The sequence below is a fragment of the Cheilinus undulatus genome, linkage group 18 (assembly GCF_018320785.1).
Source record: "Cheilinus undulatus linkage group 18, ASM1832078v1, whole genome shotgun sequence".
In the NCBI taxonomy this organism is placed as follows: domain Eukaryota; kingdom Metazoa; phylum Chordata; class Actinopteri; order Labriformes; family Labridae; genus Cheilinus; species Cheilinus undulatus.
Window position 1 is genome coordinate 11921034 of NC_054882.1, and position 19200 is coordinate 11940233.

At 40.3% G+C, this 19200-nt stretch overlaps 1 protein-coding gene across 6 annotated transcripts in view; it reads right to left on the reverse strand.

Annotated features, from left to right (window-relative positions):
- Positions 1-2026: 2026 nt before the first annotated feature.
- LOC121525847 (DNA (cytosine-5)-methyltransferase 3A-like) overlaps positions 2027-19200 on the reverse strand; it is a 52071-nt gene continuing 34897 nt past the window's right edge. For 2 of the 6 annotated variants that reach the window (XM_041812017.1, XM_041812014.1), the window contains 16 exons: positions 18814-18972; positions 18486-18593; positions 17236-17392; positions 16917-17063; positions 16027-16071; positions 15572-15651; positions 15322-15434; positions 13486-13669; positions 13319-13403; positions 12623-12768; positions 10755-10845; positions 10492-10640; positions 9568-9653; positions 8867-8936; positions 7126-7244; positions 2027-6231 (listed from right to left, as the gene is read on the reverse strand). In XM_041812017.1, the coding sequence (XP_041667951.1) occupies positions 6090-6231; positions 7126-7244; positions 8867-8936; positions 9568-9653; positions 10492-10640; positions 10755-10845; positions 12623-12768; positions 13319-13403; positions 13486-13669; positions 15322-15434; positions 15572-15651; positions 16027-16071; positions 16917-17063; positions 17236-17392; positions 18486-18593; positions 18814-18972 (1881 nt within the window). In that variant the 3' untranslated portion in view covers positions 2027-6089. Of the gene's footprint in view, positions 6232-7125; positions 7245-8866; positions 8937-9552; positions 9654-10491; positions 10641-10754; positions 10846-12622; positions 12769-13318; positions 13404-13485; positions 13670-15321; positions 15435-15571; positions 15652-16026; positions 16072-16916; positions 17064-17235; positions 17393-18485; positions 18594-18813; positions 18973-19200 lie in introns of all 6 variants that reach the window. The other 4 variants (XM_041812016.1, XM_041812012.1, XM_041812015.1 and 1 more) reach the window with 3 other exon arrangements.

Consider the following 19200-nt stretch of genomic DNA (forward strand, 5'->3'; position numbering starts at 1 on the left):
GGCTTTTATTTTGTAGGAACTTCCGGTCTCTTCTTTTGCTTCCCCACCCTACTCTGCAGCATCAGACCGCGACTGTGTGACTGTTCAATCAGCAGCCGTCTGTGAAGGCTTGGCCGTCTGAACAACCAATCACTGTGTCCTAAGGGCGTGTCCACTTAGAGGAGGCTGTACCACTATAGGGTGGAGGGGGTGGTGATGGAATTACAGAGAGGGATCAATAATTATCTAGAGTGATCTATAATAATCAATATTAGAATTAGTTTAGAGGAGGCTGTACCACTATAGAATGGAGGGGTGGTGAAGGAATAACAGAGGGATCAATAATAATCTCTAATGATCTATAATATAACAGGACAGAGATCAATAATTATCTTTAGTGATCAATGATCATGCTTGTAGGAGCGTGCTATCCTCATGTAACAGGGGTGTCCAATCTATGGCCCGTGGGCCATATTCAACCCACGGTCCAATTTAGATTGGCCTGCAGCAGATAATATGGCCGACATTTGAACATGAAGCTTGTGCTTGACTGTGTTGTAATTCACAGTTTCAACATAAGGTGGCGCTACCATGCTAATTCTGTGAACATCTCAGCAAGAAGAATTCATTGATGTGTTTTTGTGATGACACTGAGACAACACTGTACATGGTAAAAATATCAGCAATCAAAAAAATAATATTTTGTTTACACCCTGATGAGTTTCGTGTAAAATAGCAGAACCAATAATGTTCCAGGGGTGGAGTCAGTGGCAGCTATAGGGCCAAGCACAGCCCTCCTGAAATCTGATTGGCATCCCTAAAAACCTGGGTATGATTATCTATTTGCCTTGTTAGCCAGTTAGGCATAGGCTACTCAGTCACTGAGCATATCTTTACCTACATTATATTGGTTTTACAAACTTTAACGTACCTCACCTTCTGGATTAAAGTGGCCCAGTCATCCTTATTTATTTCTGTGTGTGGCCCTCAGTGTGGGAAAAGTTTGGACACCCCTGTTGTAACAGAGCGTTTGTCAGTGAAAGCCCAGGGTTTAATATATAGCTCCATCTAGTGGTTAAAGTTCTTCATATCATTCCTGGACTGTCATAATTGACTGAGTTTATTTAATAGAATAAACCTCAGTATTAAGCCAGCTCCTATGGTTTATTACCTGGGTTTTTATGTCTAATCTAAAGAGTTTATTATAATTTAGAGAAAATAGATTAGAACATTTTTAGTGCTGTATGAGCCTCTAGAATAAACATCTCCAAAGTCTGACTTTACTGCAATAAGTCACCCATGGAGCAAACATTTACCTGTTGGACAGGTGTCTGAGCGTTCTATCTATGGTTTCTATCAGTGCAGCAATCCTCATAGAGTTCTCCATGTCTTCTCCACACTTTGACTCCACCATCCAGCTGCTGTAGGCAGAAGCTGGACTCATCTCTGAACATAACAGTTCCTAAGAGCTGACAGGAAGAGGAAACCGTCTTCACGGGACGGCCACCTCACGGCCTGTCTCTGACATCCCCGTTATATCGAACTTGGCCTCCAGCCCAGAGATAGCATTAGGACTCACTCCAAATAAGCACCAGTTTGAAGTTCTCCTATCACACGGCTCTATCCAGATCAGTCAAACATGCTGATTCTTGGAGCAGACTCCTACTGGCTTCTGTAGCAGGGCCATGCTCACAGGTGCTGACCATCAGGAGCCAATTAGGGACCTGATTGTCAGCACTTGGAGGTTTAAAATCAAGAATCAACAGCAGAATCAGCTGTTTGGGATTGGCAGAGAAGATTTGGAACATTTTTCATGGACCAACCCACATACTCAGCTCTGCTGCTCATCCCACAAATGCATGTTCCTTACAAATGTGGCTCATTTAAAAGGAAATAAGACTAACTAAATAACTTTAATTTAAATAAAACGTGTTTGATATTCCAGCAGGGATTGAGAAGCTAGTATTCAGAGGTATATTACGACCCTCTTAATTATGATGAATGTGAATTCAAAAAAGACAAGAGGTTGATTTTTTTGCACAAAAACAATACATTTATTCAAGTGTTCTCCAGCACAAGTACATACGGAGCCTTTATCTTCTCTCTGGACACTAAAACAGAAGTATGGGGGTCTGAGTGGAGAATGACTGCTACATCCGCTGTTTGAACTGGTCTGAGGAAAAGCATACAGGCCTTAAAGAAAGTCTGACAGAGAGCCAACACTTCCACCAAATCTAGGATCATTGACCTGTGTTGAACAGTAAAACCCAGATGTTGTTTCACATAAAGAATTCATGGATTGAAAACAACATTCTGAAACAGACATGGAGAATATTACGGCATGGAATGTAGGGTTAAGAAGCCATTAAGCATACATTATGCTACAGTAAAAGTTCTTACCGTTTTTTTTCTCACGATTTTCCCACAGATAAGCACCAACTACAGCAATCTCTAGTCTAAAACAATATAGGAAACCTTTCATTATTCTTATTTTTTCAAGTACAAAGTTAAAATGCCTTTGTTAATATATTTATATGAGTGAAATAAAAGGTCTTCTTATGACAGAGGAACTTAAAATCAGTCTTCCAATCAAATAAACGTTTGTAGATTAGAGAAAAGGTTTAGCACCATTGGAAACACCGACGATCCCTCTTTAAAGGAAACAAAAGAAAGAACCAAACACCACCATGTAGGGCTGTGCAGTGAAGTTCATCTTAAAGCTGTCCATAGGCCACTATGAAGATCACATAACATTAAATCTGGATTCACTTGACACAAACAGATAAAGTCGACTTGGAGTCTCCCTACATCTAATGCTCAGAGCAAGTTTAGAATCAAATTTGTCACTTGATTTTCTCATTTGAAGCTAAAATTTGTCCTAATTTGATGATATATATTAGCAAAGAATTATATTTGTACATCTCATACGTAATAAAAAATAAAAAAGATGAAACAGCGACCAGAAAACTCTATGTACAAACTGTACAGACATGAGGGGAAGTTCAGTATTACAGAAGGAAGGGGGCGCTAACATCTGCTTCAAAGATAACACCAGAGCTCATACTGGGCCCTGGACAAAAATAAGGTCACTTCAGAAATTAAATTTCACATGTTCAATCTTAAATATGATATACACATCTATTTTTAGACGTCTTTGTCATACACTGTCAGTTTTTCGTTTTGACAAACCGCGGCCTAAATCCTCCAGTTTTAGCTTTAAGGTTACAATCAAGAGAATTTAGTGAGTTCACGTTTGGATCAGCACTTAAACGAGTCAACATGATGACTGTTTCAGGTTTAAATGGTCAAAAATGGTCTGTGTTCAGGGATATGTCCTTCACAGGGTTAGGTTTGGGGTTTACCTAGTCCTTTACTGTGTCTGACACTTTACAGGGTTAGGTTTGGGCTTTATCTAGTCCTTTACTGTGTCTGACACTTTACAGGGTTAGGTTTGGGGTTTATCTAGTCCTTTACTGTGTCTGACACTTTATGGGGTTTGGTTTGGGGTTTATCTAGTCCTTCACTGTGTCTGACACTTTACAGGGTTAGGTTTGGGCTTTATCTAGTCCTTTACTGTGTCTGACACTTTACAGGGTTTGGTTTGGGGTTTATCTAGTCCTTTACTGTGTCTGACACTTTGAGGGGTTGGGTTTGGGGTTCATCTAGTCCTTTACTGTGTCTGACACTTTACAGGGTTAGGTTTGGGGTTCATCTAGTCCTTTACTGTGTCTGACACTTTACAGGGTTAGGTTTGGGGTTCATCTAGTCCTTTACTGTGTCTGACACTTTACAGGGTTAAGTTTGGGGTTCATCTAGTCCTTTACTGTGTCTGACACTTTGAAGGGTTAGGTTTGGGGTTCATCTAGTCCTTTACTGTGTCTGACACTTTACAGGGTTAGGTTTGGGGTTCATCTAGTCCTTTACTGTGTCTGACACTTTACAGGGTTAGGTTTGGGGTTTATCTAGTCCTTTAATATGTCTGACACTTTACAGGGTTAGGTTTGGGGTTCATCTAGTCCTTTACTGTGTCTGACACTTTACAGGGTTAGGTTTGGAGTTGATCTAGTCCTTTACTGTGTCTGACACTTTATGGGGTTAGGTTTGGGTTTTATTTAGTCCTTTAAGGTGTCTGACACTTTACAGGGTTAGGTTTGGGGTTTATCTAGTCCTTTACTGTGTCTGACACTTACCAGAGATAGGTTTGGGGTTTATCTAGTCCTTCACTGTGTCTGACACTTTATGGGGTTAGGTTTGGGTTTTATTTAGTCCTTTAAGGTGTCTGACACTTTACAGGGTTAGGTTTGAGGTTTATCTAGTCCTTTACTGTGTCTGACACTTTGAGGGGTTGGGTTTGGGGTTTATCTAGTCCTTTAATGTGTCTGACACTTTGAGGGGTTGGGTTTGGGGTTCATCTAGTCCTTTACTGTGTCTGACACTTTATTGAGTTAGGTTTGGGGTTTATCTAGTCCTTTATTGTGTCTCACACTTTACAGGGTTAGGTTTGGGGTTTATCTAGCCCTTTACTGTGTCTGACACTTTATAGGGTTGGGTTTGGGTTTTATTTAGTTCTTTAATATGTCTGACACTTTACAGGGTTAGGTTTGGGGTTTATCTAGTCCTTTACTGTTTCTGACACTTTGAGGGGTTGGTTTTGGGGTTTATCTAGTCCTTTACTGTGTCTGACACTTTGAAGGGTTAGGTTTGGGGTTTATCTAGTCCTTTACTGTGTCTGACACTTTGAGGGGTTGGTTTTGGGGTTTATCTAGTCCTTTACTGTGTCTGACACTTTGAGGGGTTAGGTTTAGGGTTTCTTAGACCCTACATTTTTTTGAAATTATACAATCCACTTAGAAATAGACATTCTTTGAGTTTCTGCTAACAGAATAATGAGGATGATGGAGAAGGGAACAGGGACTGGGGAGTCCAAATCCATCTACGGTACATTAACATGGTTTCACATATCAAATCCATTCTTTCACTTCTATTGGCACAGCCCTACTGTATACAAAAGTATTACACCAGGGTAGATCATTTCACATCATAAAACCAAACCAGAAAACAATTCACAAGAAACAATCTTTTTAAAAAATACCAGAAAAAGAAAGAATACATATAAAAGTGCTTAATAATGTTGATAAAACAGCACAAAATTGCTATAAAAAGGTAGAAGAACTTTGTGAAGCCGCACCATATTGTTGAAGATTTGCACCTGACAGTTTTTTACAGTCTGCAGAGGAGGAAGCTGAGGAGCCTGGTCCACCTCCTCCCTCCCTCCTCGCTCTAACAGTTGTACAGTAATGTCATTGGTCAGGATGAAACTAGAAAAAAAGTCGTTTCACAGACATTGATCTAAAGTTTAAATGACAGAAAACATCAGATCCCATGTGGCTCGTCTTATTTGTGCCCAAATGCAGCGAGGCTGAGGGTCAGTGAGCACCAGTAAAATGTGTAGAAAAGCTGTTTAAAGGCAGAGAAGAGACTTCCTGCGCTCAGTTCCTATAGAAGTGTACTAAAAAGTGATTCCAGCAACAGTTAAAAGTTCAGTACTGTCTGAAGCTGCAGGGCCACATGGGTTTTGATGTTTGGAATCATCTAGAAGCACCATGGTATTGTCACCATTTTACAGTAGTACCATTATTACCTTCAGGTGTGTATAGAAACTGTAAACAAAGAGGTATATGTGATCTGGGCTTTTGGATTCTTAGAGACTTAGCAGCTCTTCTGACACTGAGGAAAAACCTCCTTCCTCTTCACCTGTGAGGCTCAGGAGCTGGAAGCTCACAGCAGAAACATTTCACAGAATTCCCAACTCTTCCTACCGCTCTGCTCTTTTCCAAGTTTAGCACTTTTCCTGACTCAGTGTCTTGAGAAGAAAGCACAGTCTCAAGTATAGCTTGCACAAACAAATCAACAATACTTGATAACACTGCTAAAAGGTAAATGACATATCAAAATTAAATAGAATAAGAATTACAATTCAAATACAAGAAATCATGTGAAATCTACGTCAATGTTTCTCTTACAAGTTATACCCAGAGTATAATCTGAGGATCAAGGCTCTTATTTCAGTTGGAGTTCCTAAATGGTTCCCAGTGATGTTCCCCCGTTGCTCAAACACAGGCAAAGTAATCTTTGAGTGGTGCAAACAGGTGGCGGATCACCGGGACGCTCCACGACCGACCCAGGAGCCTCTGCCTCGCCAGTCGGCTCATGTTTGACACGTCTGTGTAGTGGACTGGGAAACCGAAGACCCTGACAGGGAGAAAGGAGATGGCACAAGAGGAGAGACAGGATGGGACAGAGATCATTTAGAAGTTCTGATCCATGACTGACCTCTGACAGAAGAACCACAGTCCCATTGCAAATCAGGTTTATTGTGAAAATTTAAAGACTTTCTGCTTTTTGCAATGAACAAATCAAACAAAAGGATATGAAATAGCTCAACACACAAATGCTTAAAGTGGTTTCCCCAAATCCAACTGAAAACGTCACTTCTAATGACTTCTCCAGTCTCAAAATTATTCAGTCCCTTCATGGCAGCATCTTTAGTCCTTAGTAGAGCACCCTTTAGCTTCTATGACCTGCTGCAAACCAGATGCATATCCAGACACCAGCTTCTGGCAGCATTCCTGAGGAATCTCAGCCCATTCCTCATGTGCAATGGCCTCCTGTTCACCAATATTCTTGTGTCTACGTGCTGCAACCAGAGATTTTCTATGGAGTTCGGGTCAGGCAGCTGTGATGGCCATTGGAGAATCTTCCAGGACTTCTTCTGCAACCAAGCCTTGTTGGGATTTGAGGTCTGCTTGGGATCATGGTCCTGTTGGAAGGTCCAATGATTCCCAAGCTTCAGTTTCCTCACAAAAGGCATGACATTTCCTCCTAGGATTTTCTGATACTTCCATGAATCCATCTTGATTCTGTTTAGGAGTTAAACCATTCTGAGACTGGAGACGCCATTATAAATTGCATTTTCAGCATTTGCAGTTGTATTTGGGGAAACCACTTAAAGCATTTGTTGTGTTGAGCTATTTCAATTCCTTTTGTTTGATCTGTTCATTGTTCATCAAAAAGCCTGTAAATTTTAACAATAAAACTGATTTGCTATTGGTTTGAATAATTTTGATTGTCTTTAAACTGACTTACCTCTCCATCTCAGTGCACCACAGGATGTCCTCCTTTTCATTCATGAAGACCGGGAAGTGCTGGTCCTTACCCTGTTTAATGGAGTTAGACCGTGTGGTGATGGTCCTCACTTTATCAAACTAAAAAAGAACAAAGAATAAGAATTAATAAATAAAATATATTTTTGGTCTTCTGAGATATTCCCATTTCACTGTAAAAGTCCTTATTATTATTATTATTATTTATTATAATCTATTATAATTCAAACAGGTTCACAGAGTTCTCTGGCGACTTCTTCTCACTAATTTCCAAACTGCTACCACTTACTGGCACAAGAAGTCGCTGCTGTGCAAAATTATTGAGTTCAGCACTTCAAAAAAAAAACTTTCTCTCCTCCTTTAAAATTAGATTATATATTGGATTAGATCAGATTAGATTAAATTAGACACTTTATTGGTCATAAGGCGATGATGTAGCTGCTGTTTTTGTTCTAACAGTGTCAGATTATTTGTATTAAATCACATTAGATATAAAATTAGGTTTGATTATTGGTATCAAATCAGATTAGACATAAAATTAGGTTAGATTATTGGTATTAAATCAGATAAGATATAAAATTAGATTATATATTGGATTACATAGGATTAGATTGGATAAAATACTCTACTGATTGAAAGGTGATGATGTAGCTGCTGTTTTGTGTTCTAACAGTCTCAGATTATTGGTATTAAATCAGATTAGATACCAAATTAGATTATTGGTATCAAACCAGATTAGAAATAAAATTAGGTTAGATTATTGGTTTTAAATCAGATTACATATAAAATTAGATTAGATATTACATTAGATCAGATTAGATAAAATACTTTATTGATTGAAAGGTGACAATGTAGCTGCTGTTTGTGTTCTAACAGTCTCAGATTATCGGTATTAAAACAGATTGTATATAAAATTAGGTTATATATTATATAAGATTAGATTAGATACTTTATTAATTGAAAGGTGATGATGTAGCTGCTGTTTTCATTCTAACAGTCTCAGATTATTGGTATTAAATCAGATTAGATACAAAATTAGATTAGATTAGATATAGACTATAGACTAGATTATTGGGGTTTTGTTCCAAAGGCTGCTGATGAGATTGAAATATTTATGAATCCCCAGGAGGAAAAATGAATTGACGTGTTTAGGTCATTTTGGACAAAGCTCCTAAAAAGTCCAAACGAAGATGCCTGACTTACATCCACAGTTAAATATATGATATTAGAGACGTGTCAGTAGCCATGGTTACATGAACATTTTTTTTCCCCAATCTGATTATATATGTATATTCTGATTGGAGAGTTAAAAGTCTCTGTTCACATGGATGCCATTCTACTCTCTCATGTCTGTACCTGATGTTATCTTTATTTTCCTTTATTTTTTAAAGATGGACCTTTATCATGTGCTGCAGACAGTTCTGCTGTTGTCAGTTCAGAGGAGGGGGTGGAGGAAGATCCTTATATTACAAAAACCATCTCAAACATGAGAGACTTTTCATGGACCCTTAACTGAATGAGGATTGGTGTAAACCATCCCTCTCCATCAGAATCTGATTTCTTTCAAAATAAGCCATGTCAGAGAATTTGATCCTTAATGAAGTGTTTATGTGAAGCATTTTTATTCAGATCAGATATTTATTCTGATTATAAACGGTCCATGTAAACAGAGCTAATGATGCCAATGCCCACGGCAGATGTTGGTGTTTCTCTTGTATTTGTACCTTTGCCGTTCTGCCGTGCTCTAAACAGTCCTGAAGGCCCAGCTTGTCGATGGACGTAGCAGTCAAAGGCCTGAAAGAGCAGAAAAGATCATTTACAGACTAACCTAACACGTTTGGACTAAAACAAAGGCTTAGTGAAGGTCTGTCCTCAGATAAAGACCAGATATACTTTAGAACAGTGCTTCTCCACTGGTGAGTTGGGACTCTAAAGTGGGCCGTGGACTGGTACCTGGAGAAAAACTGTAGTAAAGAATGAAGGAGGAACTGAAGCTCCATGCAGAAATGTTTCAGTATATTCTGTTTTACTTTGTTTCTCTGTGTAAATTCTGGTTGATTTCTTGAGATTGTGGCTGATTGATCCCGATATCTTGTCACAAATGTCTTTAATAAAACTGTTTCTCATGATAATGTCTTAATTCATCAAGACCTGCTTCATCAGAATAAAACCGTGAATAATGTTTGCATGCATGTCCTGCCTCTTCATGTTTTCCTCTTAATTTGTTGGTTATAAAATTCCAGAAGTGTGGGTCCTGGTTTCATTTCAGGGGTGGTGGGTCAGTGGCTTAACCAGTTCAGAAGCAGAGCTTTAGAGTGAGATGAGGAGGACTTCTGTAGTCCACAAAGATGACTGGCTGTCTTTAACATTAGTTTTTTTGGTGAATGCCACAGCCTGCTGCTTCCCTCACCATTCACACACCAACCTGTTCATGCCAGGAAGGTTACCCCAGAAATAGCGAGCGCGGTGGGCAGCAGAGACCTCCTTGGCATCGATCATCACTGGGTTACTCTGAAATTAAAGCAGAGACAGATCAAAGAGAACTGAGGTGAGACAGGGTTAGGGTTTAAGGTTAGGCTTAGAGTTAGAACTGGATTACAGGGTTAGGGAATAGGCCTAAATTTGGACCTGTATTATAGGATTAGGGGTTAGGTTCAGGTTTGGACCTGGGTTATAGGTTAAGGCGTAAAATGGACCTGGATTATAGAGTTAGGGTTTGGGGTTAGAGCTGAATTATATGGCTAGGGTTGGACCTGGATTATAGGGTGAGGATTTAAGATTAGGTTTAGGTTTGGACATGGATGAAAGGGTTAGGGGTTAGGCTTAAAGTTGGACCTGGATTATAGTGTTAGGGGTTAGGCTCTGGGTTGGACATGGATTATAGGATTAGTCTCAGGTTTGGACCTGGAATATAGGGTTAGGTTTAGGGTTCAACCTGGATTTTAGGGTTAGGGGTTAGGCTTAGCTTTGGACCTCGATTATTGGGTTAGGTTTAGGGTTGGACCTCAATTATAGAGTTAGGGGTTAGTCTTAAATTTGGACCTGGATTATAGGATTAAGGGTTAGTTTTAGGCTTGGGCATGGAGATTAGAAAATCACTAAATATTATCACAGTTTTTTTAATAAGACTGTGTTTGGCTTTGAGCTGCTGAAATACATTCATGTTTACTCCTCCAACAGTGTTCCCAGGAAAGGATCAGAGTCTGAGGATATTGACTGACTGCCACAAGAGGGCATTAAAACCCCATCAGCCATGCCTAGACACACAGTCACTCCTCTATTGTCTTTACTTCAGCAGAAATCATGAGCAGTTATGGCCTGTAGGATAAGATAAACATAGAATTCTCACCTCTAAGAAGCGAGATATGTCCCTCTTATCGCTGACGCCCATAGCAACCACATTTTCAAAGAGCCAGAAGAAAGGCCGGTCGTCCCCCTCTTTTGGTCGGGCCTCGTGAAGCAGCCGGTAAAACTCAAAGAATAGGCGACCAGTGCCCTCTGTAGGACAGGAGCAGACATTAAAGCGTGCTGACATAGATGAGGACTAATACTCCTCTATGGTGGATAAATTCAACACAATGAGACAAAGACATAACAGGAAAATGATTCTACCATATAGACCTTTCCTTGCAGGGTTGACTATTGAGAGGTCATTGCATGGACTTCCACCAATAACTAGGTCAAAGGGGCCCCAGTCCTGTATCTGTGAAGAGATAAGATACAGAGTCAGACCTATAGAAACAGTATAGATGAGATAAAGACATGAATATCAGAGATGAAGGACATCGCATCCCGACTGATGTAAAAACCTCTGAATTTAAGTTCATTTTCATAAAAGACCTGGTTTTTCTCAGCTACATCCTCAGAATCTTTATCACCACTAGGCACTGGATGATGATTCAGATCTGCTCTGTGTCCTTGATTCACTATTTAAACACTTTTAAGGGACTTTAATAGTTTGTGTTTTTCTGCATGAAAAGCTGTTCAAGATTCTCAGCTAGCCTCTTAGCTCAGTCCTAGATTAATCTAGACTCTGGTCTCCCTTCATCCGTCTAGACCTGTAGTAGGAGGTCTGCAGGACTAAGTCCTTAGTAATCTGGATCCCCTCCTCTCCAGGTAAACCAGTTCACCTTGGTGGATGTCCCTGTTTTCTAAAGTGTAGGGATCATCGCAGATGGATGACTGTTCTGATGATAACTGCAGTGTACAGTGCCACCTAGAGCTTTAACAGTGTTCTTCACTTCCTGCCCCCATCTGATGTTCACAAGTCATTCAGATCATGTGACTGCAAACAAAGTCCAATTTTAAGGAACCAGTTCCACTCAGAGAAATGTCGGCCAACAGGATAGGGACATCTATTTTTTTCAGGACAGACTGTTCCTACATCCTTTAGTTCTGTGTCAGCTCCACCACTCTCCTCAGACTGACTTTACTCTCATAGTGTGATGATGTAGTGCTCTGATGTAGAGTTTTCAGTCCTTATTGACATACTGCTTCATCTCACACCAATACAGCCTCTTTATTCTGTTATGGTCCAAGCATGCCCATTAACATCCCAAGACCCAGCACACACCTATGAGGACATAGCATGTTGGCGCTCCTACAACATATCATTTCTGCTATCAGACCTTTTGAGATAACTGGCTTGAAATGTGGGAATAATTTGTTGTTCAGATATTTTGGGGAATCCGCTTGGAAACGATCAAGTATTTTCATGGAAATTTAGGGGATATGTTTGTATATTTTGCAGGGCTTCATTGGAAGATTTGAGGAAATTTCTTTTGGCATTTTTATGGGGAAGTGGAAAAATTTAATTGTACATTTTTAGGGATTGAATTAGGAATTTGGGGGGTACGGGTTATCCTTTGAAATTTTCACTGAACGTTTTTGCTTAATGATAAGGTTTCACTGAAAGATTTTAATGCATAACTATAACACCTGTATAACTGTAGAGTAACACCTATATAACTGTAAAGTAACACCTGTATAACTGTAGAGTAACACCTGCATAACTGTGGAGTAACACCTGTATGACTGTAGAGTAACACCTATATAACTGTAAAGTAACACCTGTATGACTGTAGAGTAACACCTGTATGACTGTAGTGTAACACCTATATAACTGTAAAGTAACACCTGTATGACTGTAGAGTAACACCTGTATGACTGTAGTGTAACACCTATATAACTGTAAAGTAACACCTGTATGACTGTAGAGTAACACCTGTATGACTGTAGTGTAACACCTATATAACTGTAAAGTAACACCTGTATAACTGTAGAGTAACACCTGTATAACTGTAAAGTAACACCTGTATAACTGTAGAGTAACACCTGTATAACTGTAGACCCAGGTCTTTGTTTTCTTCAGCTGGTCTTAAGTTCCGTTTAGAGCAGACCCAGATCCTTGTATGAATGTGAACTAACATCAAATGCCCCACATACTTAACATAACCTCAGCATAAACCAAAGAAACTCACGTTTTTACGTGTGACATTCCTCACATCGCCAACATACATGATGCGACCCTGATGCCGGACGATTCCCACAGTGATGGAGTCTTCACACACCTCAGAGGCCACGTAGCGATCCACCTGGATGCCGAGTTCTTTGAGCACCAATAACCCTGCAAAGGTTAGACCACGTTAAAGCTTCATTGGACCACAGTCCACGCCCCCCCCCTTACCCCAAAAAAATCATAAAACTTCAGTAAAAAAGCTCTCGGAGTTTCCCTTACTCAAGCTAAAATCCAGTACTGACAAACTCACTGATAGACAATATTATTACCCACGATGATGAAATCGGCAGGGTTATGTAAAGGGTTCCATATCTTTGTTTGTTTGTTTGTTTGTGTACAAGATAACTCGAGAACGGAAAGTTGGATCTTCACCAAACTTTCAGGGGATATTGGTATAGTGACAGGGAAGAATCGATTAGATTTTGGTGATGATCCGCGCACCCGTTGGGTTTTTCTCGGACTTCGACTTTTGAACACCATAGTAATCAATGGGAGCGTGAGTTCCTCGGTGGCACTGCTTAGGCGTGGGTCTGCCGCCTCAGACGGCCATTCTAGTATTTAAATATAAGGATGAGAATGACTTTATTATTTAAATGTGTCATAATCAAATGTTGACTGTGGTGGAAATCAATCAATCAGAATGGTTTCCTTCTCTCACCTGTTGCGATGCCGTCGAATAGTGACAGGACACGGATGGGCTTCCTCTTCTCTGCCATGACGGGGGGGTAAAGCTTAGGAGGATCCTAAAACCAAAGAGACAGAGTGATGAAGATGAGACAGGAAGACTGGTCTCTGAGATCTGTGGTCTAACAGTGAATCACTCACAAAGTCCTGGTCATGATTGTTGGCAAAGAAGTGCTGGAGCCGGCTGGGCCAGTCAGAGCGCCGCAGTAACAGACCGTAGACATTTGTAGGACCACACATGTAGCAGTTCCAGGGGTCCTCTTTGATGGCAGCGTGGGCCGCACCCTGACCAACAAGGAGGTCAACACACTCTACACAGAAACACCTGAACACAGGTAGAGAAGGCTAATTAGTACAGTCGATGATATCACAAGCTGAGGACACACAACTTCACAGTCTTAACAGATCTTTAGAAGTTCACACTAACAGACTGGCTTAGCAGGTTTTTGTATGACGACTGACAGACTGGGGATCACAGACTATAGGATAGGTCAAACCAACTAAAGCCAACTGAACGCATCAAACTCTCGTAAGGGTGACTGTTTAAAGAGTAACAAACATACCAGGCGATGGCATTAATGCATCAATTTGTTTAATCCTGTGAGGAGATGGGACAAAGTTCCAGAAGGACAACCATCTCTGCAGCCTTCCACTGATCTGGGCTTCATGGCAGAGTGGCTAGATCAGTGATCATCAGCTGGAGGCTTGGGGACCACATCAGGCCCGCAGAGAATTATTAAATTGAGAAAAAAAATTAAAAGGAAAAAAATATTTCATGCTTTTGTTAAACTTTTCTTGAAGTTTCAATAAAATCTTCAACTTAGCGACTTATCAAACAAGAAGCACACAAGTATAATTGTGTAATTTGGCATGGGGAACGCATACTTATCATTCTTATCTTGAATAAAGTTGTTGTTTTCTGTATCAATATTTCAAATTAAGCTCTTTCAGAGTGCAATTCCCCATTCTAAGAATCTAGACAGAAGATCTGTTTCCTGCATGTGTTTTTGGCCATTAATAACAGCATTTTAGCATCAAACTTAACTTCAGAAATATGTAGCTAAAATACCTCAATTGCCCCCTTGTGGCTGGCTGAAGTATAGGTGATAGGGACTGATCTCATCGTTAAGGGCTTAGAGTTTTATTAATTTTGAAAGGAAAGGAACAAATTTTTTTTTTACAAGAATATGTTTAAGAGACCAAAATATTAATTATATTTTAGTTTATAACAATGTCTGGCCCTTCACAGCGTCTGTCAAGTAAAAGCTGGCTTTTGTGCAAATGGAGTTGATGACCCCTGGGCTAGACAGAAGATTCTCCTCAGTGAAAAACTCCTGAAAGCCTGACTGGAGTTTGGTGGAAACCAGGCACCGCCCATCACCTGCCCATCACCTGCCCAACACCATCCCAACAGTGAAGCATGGTGGTGGCAGCATCATGCTGTGGGGGTGTTTCTCAGCAGCAGGGACTGGAAGACTGGTCACGGTCGAATGGAGCAAAGTTCAGAAATGAAAACCTGCTCCCCAGCACTCAGGACCACACACTGGGCCAAAGACTAACCCTCCGACATGACAGTGACCCTGAGACCACAGCCAAGACAACACAGGAGTGTATTTGGGACGACTCTGTGATTGTCCTAGAGGGGCCCAGAACCCTGACCTGAACCCTATCCAACATCTCTTGGCGGACCATTTGACAAAGGTTATTGAACCATATTCAAAAAGACTGTCTTTAAAAGGAGCTCTCCAAGGGCCTAAAATTCTGTTTTCTCTTTGTCATGATGAAGTATTGAGTGTAGATTAATGAGAATAAAGATTGACCCTAACATCAGGATGAAACAGTGGAGGAGGTCTGAGTGAACTCTGTCTCTGTTACAGAAACATGCAATCATAATCTCCATTTTCACTGTAGGTCAGAATGTCGTGGTTATTTTGGGTTCTGTTCACATCACAAAGTAGAATTTGGTTAAAAGCTCACCGACAGCAGTTGTTGTTTCCACACATGAGCACCTCTCGTCCTCCACAGCAGATCGTGCAGTAGGACTGGTAACCATCGTCGTCATATTGATACGCACATTCTAAGAAGCAGTTCTGGAAAAAAAAAAACAGGTTTGTTTGTTATTCTTGACAGAATTTACAGGATCTGGTTAGAAATACCTGCAGCTAGGGTTATCTTTGAAAGGAGCCGTGAGTTTGAGCAGACAGACTCAGACTTTATCACAGCTTACCTTACAGCTCTGGCACATTCCTCCAGCAAACAGCGGGTGCTCCAGGCTGACATTCAGACTTCCACAGGAGATACAGATGTCTGAAGAAAGAAGAACAGCGGGTCAGAGTTTACCAGGCTGAGGTTAGAGAAGAGAGAATCCGCTGAAACACTCTGGGCTTCATATTTCAGTCAAATCATTAAACAGCTGTGACAGAAGTGAAGGGTTAGGATTAGGAGAGATAGATCTAATGAAGAGGGTTTTATTAGTACTAGAAAGGCACCAAACATGGAATTATGCTTTTTAATCTCTACTCGCATCACTTTAATCAACAAAGACTTGCACATTTTTGCTCCTTTGCTTGCAAAGACCAAGACTAGCTTTTAGGGTTAGGGTTAGGGTTAGGCTGACCCTAACCCTGCCAGCCCCCCACGGTGCTGCTGCAAGCTAGAGAACAAAGAGAACTCGTCTCTTACCCTCCAGGCTGCGGCATTTTTGTCTCACTTCAAGAACCAGTCGCTCTGAAAACAACACATGAAACAAATCAGGAGAGATGTAGGCTAACAGAAACCACAACTCAAAATGCATTTTTGAGGTTCAAACATATTTTTCTTTGATTTTATCTCCATAGTTTAGGTTATTTATTCATACAGAACATTTCATATTATTATCATGCAGCCATCTGTGTAGAACTAAAACATCAGCACATGTACTAATTTAGAAGCCCTCAGATTCTAGGAAATTGGTTTAAAAAAAGACAATAAACAATACAAAGATGGTACTAGATGTGCGGTAAAGACACAGTTATAACTTTTAAATAGATATTAAAACACTGAGCTCTTGTAGAGAATATTGTTTAATGTTGAGTGTTGGGGCTTATAAAGATTATGAGTTGTCCAAATGCTCCCCACACAATTTTAATCAAAGGAATTTCCCACTCTAGTCATTTTTCTGCAACAATCAAATGTGTCTCAGTTTTACATGAGAATGAAATATACTTATTTTTTAAGAAAAACAAAAAGCAGATGCACCGTTGATTATAAATATTTTGAAGAAAACTGGTAAGAACAAGAAAAAACAAAGGCTCCAGTATTGATCCATGTGGTACACCAGATTCTATGAATGAATATAACCAATCTAATCCCATTTTTCTTTTAGTAGTTCTGGTTTAATGTAAACTAAATATGTGAGCACTTATTTCAACACCTTTGAACCTAAATCATAAAATCATTCAGCTTAAAGTCAGATAAATATCAGACTTGAATGAATGAGACTTAGAATCAGCAGATAAGATGATAGGTTCCTCTATTGTCAAAATAAAAATGGACTCCAGAGTTCATGACTCATACATAAATCCGCCCCTGACCTCGTGTCCTCTCGTCTACGATGTCCTTGACCTTGGGTTTCTCTGCTGTGCTTTTGCGAGGTTTTTTGGCTGGAGGAGGCGTATACGCTGCTGCTTCAGGCTCCGCCCACATCTCAGGGTAAACCTGTTTGTATGGATTACGCTCCTCTGGAGCAGAGCACAGCAGACAATTAAAGATAGCACTGTGAATGATTTAATAATTCTGATTTTATTAATGAGTTTCATCTGTGGTAATCTCAAGAAAACATGCACATAGAAATTTGTTTTTAATGTATAAATGTCCAATAAGAAGCTCCTCAGGCTGCTGACTCCCTCTTACCCTCTGGTGGCTCCAAGGCCTTGGGTCCGGTGGGCAGAAATCCCGTCATCGCCCAGTCAATCATCTCTTTGATCAGCATTTCCACTGATTTGGAGGTTTCTGTGTCATCAGTGTCAGGACAGGCCATGAAGGCTTTGCCTGCCCGACTGCTAGCCGCCTGTGGACATTTAAAAGAATTAAGACGTTGATTTTATCTTTACCTAAGATGAAAACTTTACCTCGTCATGTAGGGTTATTATTTAAACCAGTGGTTTTCAATCTTTCTTTGCTCAAGGCACACAAAATAGCCTCTTACATGTTGCAGGAAATCAAGCGTATAGTGTTAATTCAGACAGGCCATGAAATCAAGCACTGCCATATAATTGAGATCAGCTGATCTCATCAAAGTTCTCGTCAGCTGATGCGCTCTAGGCATGCTACTGGCAAATCATACTCATGCTGCCAAATCCAAAGCCTGTCTATGCTTTTCTACTCCCTCTGCAAGCCTCTTTTACAACCCTCCTCAACCCCAGCTCCTTTATTGTACCTCTGACTTCACCAGAGTCATTCTGTTGTCATTTATGCCTGTTCTGCTCTGTTTTCGTTATTGTATAGTTGTAGTAATAACGTATGGTTGTATAAATTCCTACAGCACACCAAGACTTGGCTCAAGGCACACCAGTGTGCCTTGCCACACCATTTTAGAACCACTGATCTAAACTATCTAACTCTAAATGGACCTCAGATACCCTCATTCCCAAAAAGGGTTAGGGTTCTCTAATCTAGGTCTCTCTGATCTTCTAGAAGCACAAAGGTTTTCATGTTTTCTTGTATTTCTAAGACCTTATGGAGACGGTTTTTAATGACAGCCTCTAAACTCAGCAGAGACTCTGAGGAGGAAGTGGACATGTTTGGGTGCTTTTCTTCTTTCTCTTCAGAAAGAGAAGCAAGGTTTTTTAAGTAAGATTAAGAGGAGCAGGTAGATATTTTTAAAGTTTATCTCTGAGCATTATTAGACTAACGTCCTTATCTATGCCAGGCTAAACTGAACACACATCAGCTCACAGATTTACGAGGATCTGGTCTCAGTCCTCTCTTCTGGATTTGACAAAAAGTGTATCTTTCAAAGTAGTTGATCTGAGTATCTCTATAATTTAGAAGAATAAAAAATAGCTGTAATTTAAACCACATGGCTTTGGTGGCTCTGATATCATGAAGAACGGCATCTGTTTAACAAATATGACTTAAAATAATACCTGTGCTGTACTCACCTGTAGCACTTCGTAGATAGCTTTCTTGTAAGTGGGTTGCTTGTTGTAAGTTGGTTGGTGAAAGGCATTATTAAAGGAACTTAAAGGCATAAGTTTCTCTACACAGATCTGTTAAGAGACAAGGAAAATGCCATTTATATAAAGTATTTGAGACTTATTATCAATAGCAATGTGTTTATTCTGAAAAAGAGAACAAACTTTACTAGTAAAATCCCCAAAAGCTCATAAAGAGTGTGGAGCTGTCACTGTGAACAGGAGGCTGTTTGGCTTCCTTTCCACTGAAAAAAATCACCTGACAGCGGGGTTTATGTTGGCTCTGAGCACTCACCACTGAGAATTTATCTTCTCCAAACCACATGACCCATCTGGTTCCCTCAGCAGCTCTGCTCCGTCCCGTAATCCACCAGGATACAATGCGGCCTGGCCACCACGAGTACCCTCGCAGCTTTCCCCAGACCAGCTCACCGATGCCAAAACCACGACCGTCCTGCAGCCAGAATAGAAGATAAACCATCCGCTCTGCATTAACGTGTGGGCACGGATGTGAAATCCTTACAAACACTGTCAGTCTCTGTTTGTTTTTCTGTGGAAAAGAAAATCCTGAAACTCCAAGAAAAAATAAAAATAACTGCTCTAATAAGGGTGATCAAGGACAGATCCACCAACAGGTACAAATAAATTGACTTGGACCTGGACCTGAAGGATGAAGGGGGAT